Here is a 21914-nt window from a genome sequence, read left to right as displayed (position 1 = left end):
AGTTAATACAGGTTCGTAAACGAAGAGTTAATTTTGTTGAACTATTCTGAACTATAATGTTTACAGTTCACAGTTCAAAAAATAATAATATTAAACATAGCATTGACGCATTGTGTATTCATGTTCATGTTCATAAAATAAGTTGTGAACGTAAACTTCTATGATCGAAAACTTTTAGGTTTTAATCGTAATAATCGTATGTTTTGTACACCTTGTTCCAAATAAGAGCGCACCAAATGTACGTAACAAAACCGGTTTTGCCTGTGGCCGCCCGGTGCGCTCTTATTTGGAACAAGGTATAGTTGAGAAGTTTAACAATTTGAAATCCTGAAAAAGGATATTTACAAATTTACAATAGTGATCAAACTAATAATTCATTTCTAAAAAATTTAGTATTATGATCAATGAAACTAGTGAACTTTACACAAAAAAGAACTTAATTTTTAATCTTTACTTCCTACCAACCTAGTAAAATGAACGAGTCCATTACATGAGTACTCTTACATAGTAGTCTATAACATTCATACATATGCGATATGTATTTAAGTATTTTAATGTAATAATATTGTACAATGTTCATAGCACAAATTCCATACTAAATATTTATGAAAATAATATTTTTACTATTAAAGTCGAGTAATACAAATCCAAATAATATTAAAATGACAAACTAAAGATGATATACAGCCTTTAAATAATCTATGGTCAAACTCTCAAAAATATTGCCTTTTATAATTTTTGTAAAAGTTTTACTTTAAAATACTATAAAACAACTTAAGAAGAAATCGTTTTATCTATGTTATGTGTATATCTCAGGGAAAACAAATATTGTGCTGACATAATCTTAATTTAATAACTCAACATTCATCTTACCACATTATACTATTTTAAATGAAACATTAGCATAAATTAATAATTTATGTACAATAAACTGAGTAATATATAAAATATAAACATAAATGAATAAATAATATATATTATTTTATTGTTTGATCAATTTTGTAAATTTAGCTTGGGCAATCCTAAAATAAGCTTTAAAGGAACACACAACACAAAAAAAAAATATATTTAATTTATTTTTAAATGTTAAATTATCGTAGATATGGCTATATGAAATGATTTGGTGAAAATCTGATGCAAAAAAATTATTACTTTAAGAGATATTATAAAATGTAAAATAGTTGCGTGACGTCATTGGACCCTACTCTTCGTAATCGTCTATCTTATACGTGTAAAAGTTCCTCACTTCTCACAACGATTTACCTACCTAAACATTTTATTTTTGAAAGTTAATTTACGTATAAATGTGTGGTTTTGTGTGTTTAAGAGGACGCAAGAATCAGAATTTCTATATGACGTTTAGTTTTTTAAATATTTAAAATCTTAAAAGTGATATTTTTGTTAAACAGCGCTCCATGGCGATTTAAATACGAAATAAAAATTCCAAAATTTCTCTTTTAAGATTTTAAATATTTAAAAAACTAAACGTCATATAAAAATTCTGATTCTTGCGTCCTCTTAAACACATATTTATACGTAAATTAACTTTCAAAAATAAAATGTTTAGGTAGGTAAGTCGTTGTGAGAAGCGAGGAACTTTTACACGTATAAGATAGGCGATTACGAAGAGTAAGGCCCAATGACGTCATGCGTCTTTTTTCAATTGCTCATAACTTATTGAATAATGTGAGTAAAAACTTATAACATTATACTTATAATTGAACAACATTCTTTCAAATAAAAAAAACTTAATTTTTGTGTTGTGTGCTCCTTTAATTGTAAAATGAAGATTAAAATATATGAGTTACAATTTAGTAATATTATATTGCTTATTTGTCTTTACTGGACAAAAACAGTCTTCAAGTTTGGTCTATTCAATTAGGAATAACAATTCATCAAAGATCAAACAATACTGTATGTGATGTTGTGATTATAGAAAAATGGAAATTTATATAAGTACTTCATTGTTAAGTAGCATTAACAAAAAACAAATCACATTATCTTTGCCATTTAATTAGGTACTTTAGCATAACCTACTAGTTTATTAAAAATACAAAATTATACTTATAGATTAATACTGCAAATGTGTCAAATATATCTTAACTTAAAAATAACATTCTGATGTGTTTATAAATAATAAATAAATAAAATCATAGGGCACTGCAAAATATTGAAAAAAAAAAAAATTATACATCTTAATTGGATACCAACTAAACTCAGGTGCATTAGTTTAAAATGTGATGAACTAAAATATTAAGTGTCTTTGTTGAATATATCTAAAAGGCAAATTAGACATGTCACATACTAATATTTGTTTTTAATTTAAAAAAAAAATACATAGGTTTTACATATATTTATGAACTTAACTAAGATCTAATTATATGGAATGCATGCGTTACGTAAATATGAAGAAAAAATGGTTATACAAATATAATAACAAGGATTATTCTATAAAGGGCAGTGAAAAGAGGTGGTGAAAATTTGATCAAAAATATAATATAATGTTTATATTAAAAATTGGATACAGGTGTACAAAAATAAAATAAATGTATCTTTTAATATAAATATTGTCATGAAACTTAGGTCACTTATATGTGATGTGAAATGCAGTTAGTATGGCTTCAATTTGAATTTGATATTGAGATCAAAAAAAAGAAAAAAAGAAAGTTGCCATTGTTCATGAGTAATACTGATTACAAAATTATAATAAATACTAAACAGTAAACATATAAAATTATTAGAGGTCTATATATAACATAACAAATATTTAAAAAGGTGTTAAATGAAGCGCAGGCATAGCGTGCATTTTAATATTAATAATTAAATTAACAGAATTAATCACAACAACAACCAAACCATCCTAAGAATGACTGTGGCACAAAATAAAAAGTTGTAATGCCTATAATAATTGGTATGGTATGAATACAAAATTCCGATTTTAAATTAAATATATTTATATATGTATGAATTTCTTGTTTTAATATATTAAAAATAATACTATTTCTTCTTTCCAATTGAAATTAAATGGTTAAGTTACTTAGTTTTTCTAATGTTCCTATTTCTTTTCATCATGAACTGAAAAACGTTTTTATCACAGACAAGGAATTCTAATATGAAATTAATAGACACGTTACAAAAATACAACCATTAGTTACAACAAAAGACAACAATATAGCCTGTATCTTTACAATCAAATATTTTTAAAGCATTATTGGTCAAATAAAAAACAGTAATACTGACATGAAAAGCTTTGGTTTTAGGGCAGGGAAGATTTGTTAAAAATGCATAAAAATATTTTATGTATTATCTAGGCAAATGAGTAAATGCCAAAAATATTTGTCAAAAATTAAACATAAGTGGCAGCAGAGGACGAACCAGTGACAGCTTGAAGTGGAGTTTGAGGTTGTGGTTGAGGTTGAGATTGCTGTTGCCGATTTTTTCTAGCTGTACCATATTGACCAATAAAAGATCCATCCTCCGTAAACTGAGCTGTTTATTAAAATATATATATAAATAAAAAGATTTTTACAAATAATAAATTTACATTTGTGATTATGTACTCACACTTTTAGACAAGTGTGGCGAAACCAGCAGAAGTGGTTTCGCCTTGTCTTTTTTTACCATACAAGCCAATGAAAGAGCCATCTTCATTCATTCCTTCTACAAGTGAAATGGAAGAGAAAACAAAACAATAACTAACATGCAAGAACTTGAAAAACATACTGGATATAAAAATGTGTGCAATTGGGTAAAATAAAATAATTTAATTTAAACTTATTGGAATATTTGTAATGTAAAATTATTTACAGAACCTATTTACTTTCTAATGAGCTACAATAATTATTATTCTACTTTCAAGATGTTTTTTTTTTTTTTTTTTGAGATACCAACATTCACACAAAACAACATATTTTATACTAAGTTTGAATTGTAAACTAAATGAAGACAAACTATATGAAAATTTGTAATTTTAAGTGATAATAACAAATATTCAGCAACAGGGGGAAGTAAATGGCGTAGAAAAGGATATTTTGTAAATAAAACATATAAACAATAAAATTGATGCAATTAATACTAGAAATATTATATATACCTGTATCTCCTTCACCATACTCTGCCATTGAGTCAGTATCACTTTCTGGAGACTGTTTTTCACTTCCTAATCTTTTTGCACCACCAAGTCTAATAAAAAAAAAGGAAACATATTTTTTTTACAAACATATTATAAGCTAGTAACTTGTTAATACATACGGTTGAGAATATTCAAGAAAATGAGGTTCATCAGGATAATCATGTCTACCACGTGCTGCTTCTGATTCATGTACTACATATTTTCCTCCTCTATTACGTTTTACTATGCATACAATAATTAACAGGATAATCAGGAATAACAAAGCTAACAGCATTGCAATAAACCATCCTGATGTAGCCATATTCTCGCTTCTTCTAATTATAGGATCTAAATAAATGATGGTATAAATTAGTATTTTATAGCTATATTATATATATTTATTAATTGTGATTAAATTCACAATTATAGTAAATAAGCAATTCATTTATGCATACACTATTATAACAAAGTTACATAATATATAAAAATCTTCTTTAATCAGTTACCAACATACATCAAATAAAAAATAATAAAATAAGAATTTAGCATTAAAAATGTACCAGTGCTTGATGCCTCAATTTCAGCAATATCTGATTCTTTCATGGTATTACCATCTACAGCAACTACGACAAATTCATACAATTCTCCTGGTTTCAAGCCTTTTACATCAATAAAATTCTTGTCAAGTTCAGGTTTAGTTTCCTCGTACAAGTTGGCACCTTTAAGTCTATAAAAATTAATTTAAATTATGTGAAAATACATGAAAAAAGAATGGTATTGTTTTAATTTTAATTTTTACTTACTTGTATTTTACAAAGAAGTGAGATCCCGGGTTTCCTTTAAGTTCAGGAGTCCACAAAATTCGAATTGTATCAAAAACATTATTATAAGCTTTATGCTCATAATGGAATACTGGTTTATCCAATTCAGTTCCTTCGGGTAAGGGAGGTTTGGTTTGTGTTTCAATGAAAAATCTATAATGGAATATTATATAATTATTTCAAATAATTTTAAATACAAAAAATGTACACGTACGGTTCACCAACGCCAGCCTTAGTAGTAGCTTTAATGTAGATTCGATAATTAGTTGATGGTTTGAGTGAAGCCAATTTAGCATTAGTCTGTTTAGGATCATTAATAGAAGGACGTTGTGACTTTTCTCCAACGCCTTCTTGAGTCATGGCTTCATAAGAAATCTCGTAGCCGGTTAATATACCATTTGCTTCTTCTGGTGGTTTCCAACTTAACAAAATTGCAGAAGAGCCCCATTGTTCAGCTTCAACTCCATGAACAGGTCCAGGAACTAATCATAACATTTTAAAATTAATTTAATCCTACAAATTGATTTTTAATCAAATATATTAATAAATAATAATTTTATACACAAGAAACACTAAGCCTTGAATAAGCCAAATATTGTACTACATTGTCAAATAAAATAAATCATAATATCCTAAAGCTTTATTTACCTCCTTCTGGAGTATTAAAAGTTATTGGTTGACTAGGTACTCCTTTAAAACGATTGTTGTATGCAAGTATACGGACAAAATGTTTAGCATTTGGCAAAAATTTCTTGATTTCTGCTGTTGTCGTATCTGCACTAACATGTTCTTCAATCATATTGCTTTCTCCATCTCTATCAGTCCAAAATTGAATCTATATCAAGTAATCAATAAATATAATCCACTTAGATAATATAGGTATTAAAATTTAATTATAAATTTATTTACCTTGTAGCCTTTAAAGTTTCCTTTGATAGATTCTGGTGAAACTGGATCCCAGCTTAATATTGCACTTCTACTCCCAGTAACGTTTAAAACAGTTAGATTTTGAGGAGTCTCAACAGGAACTAAACAAATCAAGAATTATAACTAAAACAGTAAAAGTTAACAATGATTCTTAATTTACCATCTTCGCCTGAATATCCAATAACTTCTTTTTGTTGAACATTAGATTCACCCTTTTCATTTGAAGCAACTACTTTTACTTTATAACGTTGGTAGGTCGGTTGATTTTCTATTACTAATTGGTTTACAGTGTAGTCTGTTATCTCTTCTGAATTCCATACTTGGCCAGGTATATCTTGTTTCCAGTAAACTCTGTATCTTAATCCTGGTGCATTATGCTCAATTTTTGGCATTGGCTAGACATTTAAATAATATTTTAATTTTAATTTAGTAGAACAATATCTAAAATTTAAATTATTACTTACTGTCCAGCTAATTACAAGGTTAGATGGTGTAGTACCCACAGCTTCAACATTTTCTGGATTTTTATAAGGAACATCTGGTTGAGTGGTACAGACACTTGAATGTAAAGATGGATTTGATCTACCAATTTTGTTCATTGCAATAACTCGAAATGTAAAATTGGCCCATGGCGTCATTGGTACAATATATGTTTGACCAGAAGCAGGAACATTATCTGATGCAACTGACCAAGTATCAGGAGCAAAACTGGTATTATACTCAATGGTGTAGCGCAGGATAGGTGCTCGATTGTCTCCTTTCGGTTGCCATTTTACAGCAGCATCTCTTTTATTACAAGTGATTCCCAATAGTTGTGGTGGATTGGGTTTATCCTAAAATATGTAAAAAAAAATGTAATCACTTCTTACTTAATACTATGTCTACAAACAATAATTATTTACTTGAACAATAAGCATAGCACTAGCTGTTGCTTGATCTAACTCAGTTCTAGCTAAACAAGTATACATTCCAGAATCCAATTCAATAGTCTTAGTAATGGTCATAGAATAATCATTAGTTTTAACAAAACGAGGTTCAGAGTCAAAATTTATAGGTTCATCTCTAGCTAACCAATCTATGTTAAGATGCAAAGATTGATCGGAAGTTGCAGTACAATGAAATGTGGCTACTGATCCAGCAACTACCTCATAGTCTTCTGGTGCAGCAGTGATTTGTGTATGTTCTATAGATGAAATGTAATAATTTAAGATATAAGTTGTATAAATAAATTATAAATGGTTCAAAATACAAACTTTGTATTGCATACCTTTAACAGAAAGTGTTCCGGATGCATTTGCTGAACCATAGTTATTAGTAGCAATACAAGTATAGTTACCAGCATCAGTAAAACTAACTTCACTGAAAAAAAAATTTAATACAAGTTACTAATTATATTATATTAAAATTATTTAATAGCATGGTAATCAAAAGATAAATAATATTGATTGTTAAAGAAATCTACTACTAAAAAATTTCTTGATATTTTAATAATTTTTATCATATCATAATCAGTTTTTTTTTGTAAAATACAGAATACAAAACAAAAACATATAGACAAACAGAAATATCTTAATTTTAACATTAGAATAAAGAATTAATGTTCTGTAATTTAATGACAGTGAAACAATAAAATTACATTTTATTAGTTTTTTAAAATCTAGAATACAACATTCAAGCAATTCTTAATAATAAGAAAAAACATTCAATTCATCTTAATTTAATGCTCATTAAAATAAAACCAAATATTGTGAAATATTAAATAAATTTTATTGAAATAATAAATCCTTCACCTTAATTTGATAATACCAACCTTATTTGTAAATCACCAGTATCCAGTGTTGAATAACGTCCACCTGTTAATTCAATATTATTTCTTGTCCACTTAACATGTGGTTTTGGCACACCAAAATTTTTGCATCCAATTGTAATATCACGACCATCAACAGTTTCTACTTTATTAGGTGGTTCAGTGATTTCAGGAGCCAGAGCTAATGTTACAATAATACATTATTCAATAATAGTTGTTAGTAAACTAAAAAGTTAATACAGCTCTGATATGTTTAAATGATTATAATAATTAATAACATACCTAACACATTTATATAAACATCCTTGTAAACATATCCAATACTGTTGGTAGCATTACAACCATAATTTCCAGTATCATTTTTAATCAATGATGTAATTGTTATACTATTAGAAGTAACCGAACGTCTAGGATTTGGTGGTGCTTCACTTAATGGTCGACCATTATGAATCCATTTAATTGTAGGTTCTGGATTACCACTAGCTTCACACTTAATAACTGCAGTTTCTCCTTCAGCTCCTTCCACAATTTGCGGAACCACCGTGAAATAAGGTACAGCTATCAATTGAATTGAAATAAGTAAATTTGTTTCAACATCAATAATTTAGAAATTATAATTATTCACTAATGTACCCATAACATCCAGCTCAATGTTATATGATTGAGGTGATCCAACACCATTGCTAACTTCACATGTGTATTTTCCTTTATCTTCAAATTTAACTTTCTTTATGACCAAACTTTTTCCATAATTTCCTTGGCTTACCCTTTCATTGGATTGTATAGGCCTACCATCTTTGAGCCAAACAGTTTCTGGTAAAGGACTACAAGTATCAAGTAAAAATAAATGTATAAACTAATATATAGATATAAATTAAATGCGAATAAAAAACTTACGTTCCACCATAAATACAAAACAATTCAACTTTTTTACCCAATAATGCTACTTCATTTCTTCTAGTTACATATTGTTGAGTAGGTGGATATTTGTTTTGTAAAGCTGTTTCTGCAGTTTGAATAACGTTCAAATTTACAGGGTTGCCTAATTTATACTCGCTCCTAATAGTTATAATTAAGTTAAGTTATTCAAATGTTTTCATTGAAGAGATATTTTTATAGTAAAAATATACATACATTGTCAATGATTCAGCATAACAAAAATATGTAGATCCATCACTAGTATCATGTCTGGTTACATTTGAAAACCAAAGATTACCTTCTGGATCTAATGTCATTCTAGTGTTGTTAACTGTTGTTAAGCCACCATCTTTATTCTAATGGTAAAATAATATTTTTATCATATGTGTGCTCAATCTATTAATGTATTTTTAAGTGTTTACCCTTATAAGCCAATAAACATTTGGCTTAGGCCATCCGGTTGGAGGATGACAAACAAGTTTAAACGGATCACCTTCTTGAGCTTCAACATAAATTGTTGGTTCATCTTTAAAAGAATTTAATTCAGCCTTCACAACCATCACAGATTTGGAAGTTGCTGTACCCCAAGTGTTTTCTGCAAAACATTGATATTGTCCTGTAAAAACAAAAAGTAGTTTGATTAATTAAATAGTAAACAAATAACAATCATCTTTGAAAAAACAAACAAACCTAGATCTTCATCTCTAGGTTCAGTAATAGTTAATGAACCACGGCCAGGTTGTTGAGCTATTCTGTCATCATATGCCTGCCAATCAAAATTCTTACCATTTTTCATCCATCGATACCTATCATACAAATTTTAATATTTTGTTGTATAAAATAAAAATAGTACATAATTCAAAAAATTTTAATTACTTTGGAGCAGGTTCTCCTTCTGCTTCACAATCAATTACAAAGGGTCTAACATTTTGATTTTGAACAGTAGCTACTTGAAATAGTACTTCATCTGTAATAGATTCTTTTACAATTCTTGGTGGAGATTGAACTAGAATCATTTAAGTATAACAAAAATGTAAATAAACAACACATAAAAATTATTTATTTATAACCTTATACACTATACAAACATTTATAAAATTAAAATGCAATAAATATTATGTTGAAATTTTTCAAGTTTGTATCAAGTAGTTTGATGCCTTAACTTAAAATATTTACTATACTTCTTCAAAAGTTAAGAATCGTCAAAGTGAAAAGACTTAAACATTCACAGGGTCATCTTAAAGTATTAAATGTATTATTTTCATAAAATGTATTTTCACTTAAGTTTAAGTTAAAACAAAATGGCAAAACAATGCAAATAAATAAATAAATTGCATTTTAATTATTTTTAATCTACATTATATATTCATGTTTCATACCAAATAAAATTTCCATGATAATTTCATATTGCTTATATAAATGTTGATACTTACTTATAGATGAAGTTGTTACAAGAAATACAAATAACAATACTACTGAGTAAAGCAAATGTTGAGAAATTCTATACATTTTGATGTTCTGATGCTCCGAATATATTGATTAAAAGCTAAAAACAATATAAATTGTTATCAATATGATTATTTAATTGTTGAAAACAAAGAATGTAAAATAAAAACTATGATTATGAAAATAACTAATTAAAGTAAAATAATTTATTTATAATTTTATAATTATGATTAATATCAGTTTTATTATTTCTGAACTTATTAATATGGATACTAATTATAAAAGGTTAATTTGATAGTTATTTAAATTATTTTAAGTTATTCATTATAATAATTGTTTTTGTACATTTTTTTTTAGAAATATATTTCATAATTTATAAATAGAAATGAATGATCTACTATATACTTCTTATCTTAAATTGTTATGAGCTAAGAATACTATTTATAGAGATGAAAAAGAAAGCATGACTCATTATGATGACTCATAACTCATAAGTGTAACAAATTTGCTTCGTTTTAAAACTGTAATAAGGTGTATATGAGTATTTATTTTTTTTTAATTATTAACATATCATATCATATCATATAAAATGTAATTATTTTGTTCTAAATAAAACAAGGACAAGTAGAATTTAAAAAAATAGATATTTATAGGTATTAAATTATTTGATTTTAGTGATTGTAAATTGTAGTAGGCAAAGGAAAAAAAGTTGATACCTACTACTTAATTTTTTATCATATTTCAATTGAATGCATAAAACTACAAGTTTTAGAATAACATATCATGATCAATATTTAAAATTATGACTATGTAAGTATAAGTAAATGCTAACATACAAATATACAATTAGCTGGCTACAGTTTAATATTTTTTAAATTCATAATTTTAATATTTTAAGAGATTTTGCAATAAAATAAAAATATTTCTAGATGTATACAGAGTAAAACTGACACACTGTTTGTAAAATGCAGTTTTTTTAAGTTTTAGGCCAGCGTATTAGAATATATTAGGATGAAGTTTTAACATTACCTTGTTAAATGTTAGCAACAATAAGAAAAAAAAGGAAAAATTAAATAAATAAAATTGTTACTAGTAGTAAAGTAAATCAGACCGAATAAACAGACTACAGCAATAACAGAACAACCAACATCATTATCCTAATAGGTCAATAGGACCTCAGATATACGTTGACATTTATCTTTTGTAACTTATGAGCGCAATTTAACAGTCAATTACAGTTGAAGGATACATACTTTATAGTTTATAATATCCAGTATCTCATAAATATTATGAATAAGTGACCCCTACCCCCATGACATTTTAAATCAATGTAACAATAGGAACGTGTAGATATAAAACGATTGACTGTGGAAAAAAAATTTATGTTAAGCACTAATAGTAGCGCTCTGGTCACGTTCTATATAGAACCTAATAACTGTTGGGTTAGTTTAAAAAGTTGCGTGTGAATTAAAACGGATAGCGTGTGTAAAAAAAAATCAATTTTACAGTCAACTCTGTTAACACCTAGATAAACCCTGCAAAAATGAAAATACACAAAATTGTACACCTTATACACTTACCTATATTAATGTTAACGAACTGAATACAAACACCAAGTTAAGCATATTTAGGTTTCAACGACATTTAAATTTAGTACAACGTAAATTCAAACTATAAATTACATATTATTAGCGTATAAAAAGCGACATTAAATATGAATAGTGAATACAAGCAACTACACCTCTCCGCTCTCGGCTGACGGCTGCTGCTGTCACTACTGTAGTTGCAGTTACACCCACAAATAAACAAAACACAAAAAATTCATGGAAAACATGAACACATCATGGAAGATATAAATTGAGGTTAGGTGTATAACGACAATTTATGGACAGGAAACGAACCTTTATCATTTTTTGAACAAGATATGTTACGGAATACGGAAAGCTAATGAGTGATTGTAGCGCTGTTTACTGTTTGGTACCTATTATTTTGGTTATTGATATTATAAAATTGAATAAGTCTCTAAATACTGTTTATGAAATTATGAAGCTGATGAAAGATACCTACAAAATTTGTATTTGAGACTATTAAATAAATAATTATTTAGTATTTTATCATAACAAAAACTATTTTTTTGTATTTTTTAACAACATTAATTTTATTATTATATTCAGAAACTAAATTATTCCGTAAGTTATTTTACGAAGTCAGCAGCTATAGAAAATTTTATTTTTATTTTTTATTTTGGAAAAGATCAAATATACAATCTGTAATTAATATATTATACTTAATACACCTTATTACAGATTTTTTATTAATGTAGTTCGATCACCGCGATCGATAGTTACACTAATGTTTTCCAATACATTTTGTATATATGATAATTGTACACTGTATACATAAAATAAAATAGGTATTTTCTTTGACAGCAGTATACCAATTATCAATAGCAACCATACACTTTAAGTTCTACCGTTACAAATACGAATAATACGATTCTTGTCGGTGATCGGTTTTATTAGGGGTATCTGATTTCTAGGTGAGAAATCGGCAGTCGTTCATAAATATGTATAATTGTATTTACTTGTTACAGACACGTATATACATGGGGGGAGGGGTTATCTAAATTTAAAAATATAGCTGTGACAATTGTCGTGGTGTTTATTTTTTGTTTCGGTTCCAAGTCCATAGCACCAGACTAACTTTTAAGTATCACTTGGACAGTTCTAAATTGGATTTTAATCCCATCACAAAATTAAATTAATCCAATCTTAAATAAGAGAACAAGGGGTTTTCCCTAATTACAATATAATTGTCTATTAATCTAATACGTTATTTAATTACAACAAAAAATAAAACTGATTTTGTCAAGAACCAGTTTACGTAAAAATTCAGATTTTCATGATTATTTTGATAAGTACCTCCATAGATGAGTATAATATGAGTACCTCCTGGCTCCTACTGAGCGCTGATGTTAATAATTAACCTATTGATTTTAGATTCTGAGCGGAGCGATGAATGTATTGTGTTTACCTTGATGTGAACAATTTTCGATCATAATTAATTTTTTTTAAATTAATATCGATAAAAATTTATTTTTTGGGTAGAAAATCTTGAAAATTTAATAAAATGTTTTAAACATATTGTTACAATAGCAGTTGAAAAATAAAAGAAATTCATTGTCACATTTTTTTTTTTATAAGCATTCTAAGATTGAATTTCGACAAAAGACGGAAAAATCATGAAAATTCACAAATTATTTTAAGCTAGAAATTCATAAAAAATTTTCTTTTTAAATCTAAGATTTGAGAATTTCATACAAGATCCCTTACAAGTTTTTCAATCTTTTTCACAAAAAAAATGTTCACCGGAAATTCAAATTAGATTTTTATGAGCATTGGAAATTTAAATTTGTACAACATTGGATTTTCATTAGATTTCACATTTAGCGATTTTCTTATATTTGGTTAACTCTAAAACAAATGACCGCAGATACTTGAAATTTTCACTGAATGTTTATATAAGCATTTTATATATTTGATACAATTTCAAAATATTTAGATCTGTTTTGAGCAGTTTACTGACATTTTAATTTTCAACTTTTTTGGTTTTTTTTCTAAAAATATCGATAAAAATGTATTTGTTGGGTAGAAAAGCTTGAAAATTTAATACAAGGCTTCTAACACATAGTAACAATAGCAGTTGAAAAATATTAAAATACATAGACACAATTTTTTTTATAAGCATTTAAAGTTCAAATTTTGACTAAATACAAATTACAGCAATGTTCAAATTATCTTAGTTAGAAATTCATAAAAATTTTTCTTTTTAAATCTAAGATTTGAAATTTTTTAATAATCTATGATATATCCTAGACAGATAAACCGTCTGCACTCAGAATCGTTTTTCGTATACAATGATATAATATCATTGGATTCAAATTTAATTCCATCCATTACAGTAACCCACATGTAACCTACTGTACAGCAGAGCGACATCCACTTACACAATTTTTTTTTTATGTGTGTACACATGAAAACTTAACTATATAGAAAAAATACCTTGATTTTCAACTTTATAACTTCTAATACCGAATTGGATCTAGTTGGAACTTGAGGGAAGAAAAAAATTACAGTATTTTTTAGAAAATATTAAGGTAAACTGAGTATTTTTAAGCATAACCAGTTTTTGATTGGAAATAGTCTGAGAGAAAACAATTACTGCGCAGAGGCTAGAGATCATCTTGAATATTATGCTAAAAAAAAAAATCAAAATTTAATTGGAAATTTGTACCTTATTTATTTATTTATTATCTTAATCACTTAAATTCAGACAAAACAAAATTACATTAAATGTATATGAATTGATAAGCTACAAAAGAATGCTACAAAAATGTTGGCTTATATCCAAATTCAATAATATTACCATTTTTTTTTTTTTTTTTTTTTTTAACAACAATGAATATAGTTTAAAGTAAAGTGAAAAAAAATATGTAATAAATCAAACATAACTAGAGTAAAAAAATATTTTAAATAATAATTAAAATGGAAGAATAGAATAATTTGTCACAAACAAAAGTAATAATTAATATAATTATTGGATTTTATATACTTTTTATCAACATAGATAAATATCTTTTCTGTTGCTGCTACTTAGGAACTTGTTCGTATTTTAGCAGAACTATAGTGTTATGTTTGTGCGATTATAGAATGTTATTAACAATATAAGAAATCAAACACATGCACCGATTTAACTTTTTTTTTTTGATAATATCAAATATTTTCAAGACTGAAACTAGTATGGGGAATAAAAACAATAGATTTTGTTTGTTAGATATAAGTTATAGCAATATACTATATGAATGTGATAAACAAACTATAGAAATCCATAACTCTTCATGTACTTATTATTTATAACACTTAATATCTAATTAATAGTATCTAATTTGTGTTCTTTCAAATCTATGTTTAAAAATTATTAAAATATCTCTAATATTTATCATCTCATAACATGGTCCGTAAATGTCAAAAATAATCAAATTATTAATATTCACTTAAAATATTATTATAGTATAAAGTTAATGTAAAAACTCTATATCTGAAATTAAACATTACATCTTCTATAATATCAAACCATTTTAAATGCCATGACGTTATAAAATTTAAAGATCTAAGATTATTGGGATATTGTAAATTAATTTGTATATGAAAACATACATAGTATTACAAACATAAATATATCTAATTGTATATAATGTTTGAATTATGTTCAAAGCTGAACGATTGGCGCATGATTCCACAAAGATAAATTCTCAAAATGAGCTGGCACTGTTAGTAAGGCATCATCAGTTGAACGATTGACGGAGCAATTCTGTAATATGTTTTATTATTAAAATAATACTGTTCATAAAAATTTAACAAATTAATGACCAGTTTTAATCATTAGGTATTAAAAAAAGGAATAAATATAAATATTTTTTGTATTATTTTATTAAGTTTACCTTTGGTTGCATGCGGTATGTGTCCACACATTCAATATTTAGCTTAATCACTTCCATTTTACATTTATATCCACTTAAAGTCAGCTTGATGATGGTGTGCAAAGGTACATTAATGTACGGTAATTCTTCTGCAAGATAAATAAAATAAATAACTTAATACAATACCAATGTTTCAAACTTTAAATTGAGTTTTGATAAATAAATTCAATTACCGTGTTTCTTATTTAAGAAATATCCAAGTAAGCATCTTAAAACAGCTTGGTGGCTGATTATCAATAGATTATCTATATCTCCTTCAAGTTCCAACAATACTGGTTTCAATCGTGTCATAATATCTATGTAAGACTCTCCCCATGGATAGCGATATTGTAACTTATCTTGATCACGCCAAGCAAACTCTTGTGGAAATTTGCATTGCATCTCTTCATAACTCAATCCTTCACATACACCCTAATAAAAGATTTAACATAGAGATACTATAACAAAAGCAAACGAAAAGTGTACTTACAGCATACAACTCATTCAAAAAGGGCACTGGTTCTATTGGTGCTTTAATACCTTGAGCTGTCTGATGGGTACGTTTTAATTCACTTGTCCACACCCGTAGTCCCTCTAAACGATTCTCATTATTAAAATATCTTGCCAATGCCGCAGCATAAGTGCGGCCACGGACAGACAATTCAGCATCTCCTCCAATACGACCCAAAACATTATTTTCACTTTCTCCATGCTATAAGAGTTGTCAAATTGTTATGTTGGTAAAAATAAAAATATTATTGTTTAATAATAGACCTACTCTTGAAAAATAAAATGTTTTTGCTAATGGTTTGAAATTTGAAACAAAGGCTAGCACCTCACTTTGCATAGGAGAATTCAAACGACAAACAGTTAGTGATTCTCCTAAATACAATTTTAAACATTAATTAAAAGAACATTTTTTTTTTTAACTGATTGTTTTAAGTATTACCTCCATTTAAATATTTTATGTAGCTATAGCCATCTGATTTTGGTTTCATTGGTTCATGTTGTTCCATGTAATGTTCAATCTTGTGATGAAAATCATCCAGCGCTTTCTCACTGGACATATTTCTATAGTCCTTACTGAATTGCAATACTTCTTTGACATTGTGCTCAATAAGCATTTCATCATCACAAACACACTCAATAAATAATACCTTATACCCCATAACTTTAGCAAAATGATCATACACCGTTTGACGACGAGCTTGTGTTATATGAGTACCATCCAATATCTAAAACATTTAACAAACATATATTTTACAATTCTATAAAATAATTATCACTTAATACTTACAGCTACATCTCCTCCATCTTGTAACCATTTGGTGGCATCATCTTGTGCTTCTTGAGCACTTAATTGACGAATCTCAGCCGCTTCACTGTTTTCCTTACGAAAGAGGTCATGGCTACTATACAACTCAATGTGTTTACGCCTGTATGAGCTCACAGAAAATACTAGAAATACATAAAATAATTATATATTTTTTTGACACAAATTTACATAACAAACGTTATAAATATCAAATAAATACTAAATGTCTAATATAAATTAGAATTTATAAATAAAAACTGATAATACTATATAATTAACTCTTAATTCTTAAGGGTACTAGGTCCAATAAAAAATAAATGTACACATTTTAAATATATGAACACAACTTAATTATAGTAGCGTATTTAAGGTTTTTCCGCCTGTAGGCACTTTCCATTTCACCCCCCTTCCCCCCCCCTTCATCCTTCTTACAATTTAATTTTCAAATTAATTACTACATACAGTAAAATTCTGTCTTAATTAAAAGAAATTGAACCCGCATTGCTTTGTTATCTTTGTGCTCTTACTGTGTTGCTTGTATAATATAGTTGTAGGTACATGTAGATAGATGATTAATTTTGAGCGAACAAAAATTAGTTGAGTTTGATTTTATCAAATGAAAAATACTTTTTTAATTTTGTAAAAAAAAAAATCGTTGAAATTTGCCTCTCTAGGACGGGCCTACAGGCCCTGTGCCTAAATAGGCCTCTGCTTATTTATACCTGGTGATTCTTTTATCATTGAACGCTCATTATTTCAAAAATTATTAATGTTTTTGAAAATATTATCTGACATAGTTTCAAGTAGTTAAAAAACCAACGTTTTTATTAATAAAATTATGTTTTTAAATATTTTTAAGTTTTTTACTTTTTTGAATGACAACATAGAGTTTTAGTTTCATATTCCAAAGCAGAATATTTTTCTTGGTATTTTGATTCATAAAAATCGAATTTAGTACGAGTAGTTTATGAGTTATAAGTATTTAAAGTTTAGACAAGCAGAGTAGTGGACAAACATTTTGCGGGGTAACCCCGTACCACTCCACTCTGCCAATCTAAACTTTAAATACTTATAATTATAACTCATAAACTACTCGTCCTAAATTCGATTAATTTTTTTCATACAATATTATTTTGCAGCATTTTGGACAAGGGAGTAAGCTGCAAAATTAAAGAAAAAACTATTAAACGAACATTTCCTTGTTAAACAAGGAAAAAAAATTTTAAAGAACCTAATACATAGGTATATATGAGATCTAAAGAATATTAGGGTTAATAAATTACAATAATTTTAAATTTAATAATGAAGATTAACCTTAAGAATCATGAGTATTGATGTATATATATATATATTTGATATTTTTAACTAAGGAAATTATGATTAGGTATATTTACACTTATAAGGTTTCAAAATAAACCAGAACATTAGTTCTAATCTATATAATGTAGGTTATAACTTATTATTTATTGGTAGGAATAATTAAATTTTAATATTTGTTTTGAATGGTTAATTTTTTTTTTTAATTGTATGATTTAACTTAGACCTTAGTGCTTACATTTATTACATGCACATACCTTTAGCCTTATGATTTGTCCAGTTTAGATATTGTTGAATCTTATAGGCGAGAATAGTTTTGCCACGAGCTGGCAAACCTACCATTGTTATAACCAAGGGCACAAAATGTTGACCGACTGAAAAATTATACATACAATGTTAATACCATGCAATATATACAAAACTAAAACTATATGTTATAGAAAAACATGAACAGTACCATTTGGCCAGGTATTCTCAATAATTTATTGGCCAACGTTCAGCAAATCGCTTGAAAATAGATTTTTAAGCCAGTAAACATATCATTAAATACTTAATAAATAAGTCTTACTTAAAAGTAAACCATATAGACTTTTACATTTGTCTGAAAAAAATTGAGCAGTCCCTAATTTTATTTTAAAATATGAATGTTAATGTTTTAACTATCTTAAACAGTTATCTCAAACACAGTTGTCAGTTTAAATGAAAATTGAAACACTATAATAAATCTCATCCATCAAATTACTTAGAGAAGAAATTTAGGTAAACAAATGATAATACAATTTTGATATTTACAAGCATATTATTAATAAGTATAAGAGCGGATAAACTAAACACCAAAAATAATAATTGTTAAAGTAATATAAAGATTTTTTTTTAAACACATGATAATAAATATTTTAATTATTGGAGACCGGCCAAATATAAAAGCATTTCACTTTATCAACAATATACTTTTTAGCCACCCACATGACCTCAGTCACAAATAGGTACAAATTTAAAAAATATAGCATAAATGAAATAGTTTTAAAATAAACAGAATTCCTATTTAATTAGGTACCTACCTAATACCTAGGTAGTTTGAATGAAGTCATTAAGATTACACTGTACCTATACCTATGACATGTACATTGATAAAGTGAATCTTTTGATTTATATACTGTTTGAACTATCTATATTAAGTGTTATTAAAAGAATATGTGAAAATTTGTTTTCACCTTGGGTCATTACAAGCGGCAACAAATCTTTCTTTCCAACCATGTCGTCATCCTCAGATTCGGACTGTGACTGGCGTTGCCAGTCCTTTTTAGTAGGTCGCATCATGATAGTTGGTGCCATGATGTTGTAGTCACGGACACACCAAAAACAGGACTCGCACGCTCACACCGATTAAAACTATTCTATACTGCTAGCGGTGTGTAAGACTAGAGCACGGCAATGGCGTCTAGCTCTGAAAAGTGGTCTGAGGAAGTATGATAGATTAGCTTCTGCAGGTCTGGCCTCATACCACCAATGGATCTTCTACGGACGACGTAGTCCACTTTGCTGGCCAGTGTGATGGTGCAGAAAAAATTTGACGCGTCCACTTTGACCACCGGTGTATTGAAGCGTGAACGAATGCTATAAGCTACTGGATGTCAGTGGAGGATTCGTCCGTGAACCCTTACGCAGTGTGTATGCCAAACGGGAAACAGAATAGCACGCTGGTCGGCGAAGGCAGAGGTAATCGGAGCGGAGTCGGATTGTACCAAAGTACACCGTTAAGGCAAGTGCGTTACTATAAAAGTAACAATATTCAGCCCTTGAGCTGTAACACACGCGATATAAGATTGACGTCGGCGGATTTCAGACGGCAACAGAAATACAAATGCATTGTCGACAGGTGCGTACGGTAGGACGAAAAATAAGTTCTATGCGCACGTAAAACAAAATATTATGTTCTTTTTAAATCACCAAAACAATAGCGAAACAATAAGAACAATAAATGATAAAAATAAATAAATAACCACTATCTATCTTACGGCCGCACAACACACTCGGAAGACGAACGACTGTACACTGTCTGAATCTGACACTCTGACGTTAGCTACTCCTACTTTGCTAGAGAGCAGTGCTACTCCGCTGGCCGATGGGTGGTGATGAGGATTGAGGGGGGGGGGCACTACTAAAAAGTGGTGTGATCATGCGCCTGTGCAAACTATGGTCTATAATACGAGCATACGACAGTGCGCCGAGTTACAACACTCTCTCGAGACGGATCGACGCTTGGTGAACGGTGCGGATGCGACGACAGCGACGTACTGCGGCGAACGGTGATATTGAGTTACGGCGAGGTCTGCGAGAGAGAACGACTAGCGGTGTGAGAGCAGAAAATGAGACGAAGTGCCCTATTGCTTAACGCGCGGTTACTATATAGCAGCGCAGCTGGACGCAAAATCAGAGTAATCGATGGCAATCCGTCCGGGTCGGGACGGAACCGGCGTGTAACGTAATATGATGTGAAAAATAACAAAAAAAAGGTCGTCCGGACCGAGCGCAGTGGGGATAGGCAGCGTTCACGCTTGCGCACTGCCGCATGCCCGTATACCCTTAGTAGTCCTATACGTCTCCTATATCGTGTGGTGGATGGTGGTTACGGAAGAGGTGAATTGAGCCCGGCAGTGGTGGGTTGCTGGCTGCAGCTGCAGTGCGGCCGAATCTCCGTAGACCGCAAATTTCTTGCGGTGTTGTTGTTGTTGTTATTGTTGTTGACCTGTTAGCGCGTGGCGCGTACTGATCCAATACTACCACTACAACAGCTATAATGTACTACGCAGAGTCTCGAATATTTTATTGCTAACACGTCACAGTAGGCAGCCCTTTATTGAGGGCTTGAATGTTTTTACGTCGTAGTTTTACCCGGTCGGTCAAGGTCGTGTAAATGTATCTTATTCATCCCCTCACGCCGCCAAGCTACGGACATTTCATAATTTGTTACCCTTATCGGCCTTATCGACGCGTTATATACGTGGATACTGCGTCCATAAACAACAAAACAATAATATTTTTGTTTTAAATTTTAATTGTGGGGGAGGAGGAAATATTACGGCAAGTCGAGCACACAATTCTCGCCATAGATATTTCATATGTACCTATAATGAATGTCGTAGTATATATATTACTTACTCGTCTATATTATAGATATAGACTATAATCTATAATATTATTATATTCATGATGTATTTGTGAAACCTATGTAAATACTAACTAGTAATCACTATTCACTGCCCACTCACTAGTCACTTCCTATCTCCCATTCCCACACCAAGGATAATATCTTATATAAGATATTATACCTATTATAATGTATTAGCGTGGGTTTATTTTTTCAAATCAAATGTCAATAACTCATATTTGAATTTAGTAGGTATATAACTTTATAAGTCATAAGTGTACAACATATGAACATATTATGCAAGACTAATATCATTAAAAGTATGATACATGTATGTATATATTTATTAAATTGATTTGTTGATAATATGTACATTTTATGTCGTGTCACCTAAAAAGTTCACTAAATAGTTAACACTTCATAGCCTGCCCTGAGTAGCCGAGTAAATGAATGAGCATGAGCCATATACGCGATCATGCTGAGATACATAATGATTAATGATTACTATTATTATAGTAGGCCAGTTCTCAGTAGGATATATAATATTATATAAAATATACCTTAATATACTTATGCTGTAGTA

The 21914-nt window shown here is 28.7% G+C and overlaps 2 protein-coding genes across 3 annotated transcripts; both read right to left on the bottom strand.

Annotated features, from left to right (window-relative positions):
- Positions 1 to 1992: 1992 nt before the first annotated feature.
- On the bottom strand, positions 1993 to 11805 carry Nrg (Neuroglian). 2 transcript variants are annotated; one of them, XM_089220533.1, is made up of 23 exons: positions 11611 to 11805; positions 10018 to 10130; positions 9461 to 9590; positions 9275 to 9390; positions 9007 to 9200; positions 8801 to 8940; positions 8564 to 8725; positions 8300 to 8490; positions 7949 to 8224; positions 7670 to 7847; positions 7127 to 7218; positions 6762 to 7042; positions 6324 to 6692; positions 6020 to 6254; positions 5842 to 5960; positions 5581 to 5767; positions 5147 to 5414; positions 4915 to 5085; positions 4672 to 4838; positions 4252 to 4459; positions 4094 to 4182; positions 3565 to 3660; positions 1993 to 3489 (listed from the first exon to the last, which is right to left on the bottom strand). In XM_089220533.1, the coding sequence occupies exons 2-22, from the start codon at positions 10091 to 10093 to the stop codon at positions 3569 to 3571; spliced, it is 3741 nt and encodes a 1246-aa protein (XP_089076659.1). In that variant the 5' UTR covers positions 10094 to 10130; positions 11611 to 11805; the 3' UTR covers positions 1993 to 3489; positions 3565 to 3568. The 2 variants fall into 2 exon arrangements, with proteins under 2 accessions (XP_089076659.1, XP_089076658.1); XM_089220532.1 differs by lacking the exon at positions 3565 to 3660.
- Positions 11806 to 14304: 2499 nt separating this feature from the next.
- Positions 14305 to 20634, bottom strand: LOC107168665 (6-phosphofructo-2-kinase/fructose-2,6-bisphosphatase-like). Its single transcript, XM_089220531.1, has 9 exons — positions 19395 to 20634; positions 18438 to 18554; positions 16846 to 17006; positions 16498 to 16783; positions 16327 to 16430; positions 16039 to 16260; positions 15743 to 15980; positions 15531 to 15658; positions 14305 to 15400 (listed from the first exon to the last, which is right to left on the bottom strand). Exons 1-9 carry the CDS (start codon positions 19513 to 19515, stop codon positions 15299 to 15301), a joined length of 1479 nt encoding a protein of 492 aa, XP_089076657.1. The 5' UTR covers positions 19516 to 20634; the 3' UTR covers positions 14305 to 15298.
- Positions 20635 to 21914: the final 1280 nt, after the last annotated feature.

The sequence above is a fragment of the Diuraphis noxia genome, unplaced genomic scaffold (assembly GCF_037042655.1).
Source record: "Diuraphis noxia isolate RWA-SAM2 unplaced genomic scaffold, SU_Dnox_SAM2 contig0002, whole genome shotgun sequence".
NCBI lineage: Eukaryota > Metazoa > Arthropoda > Insecta > Hemiptera > Aphididae > Diuraphis > Diuraphis noxia.
This window is presented reverse-complemented; position numbering and strand designations above follow the sequence as displayed.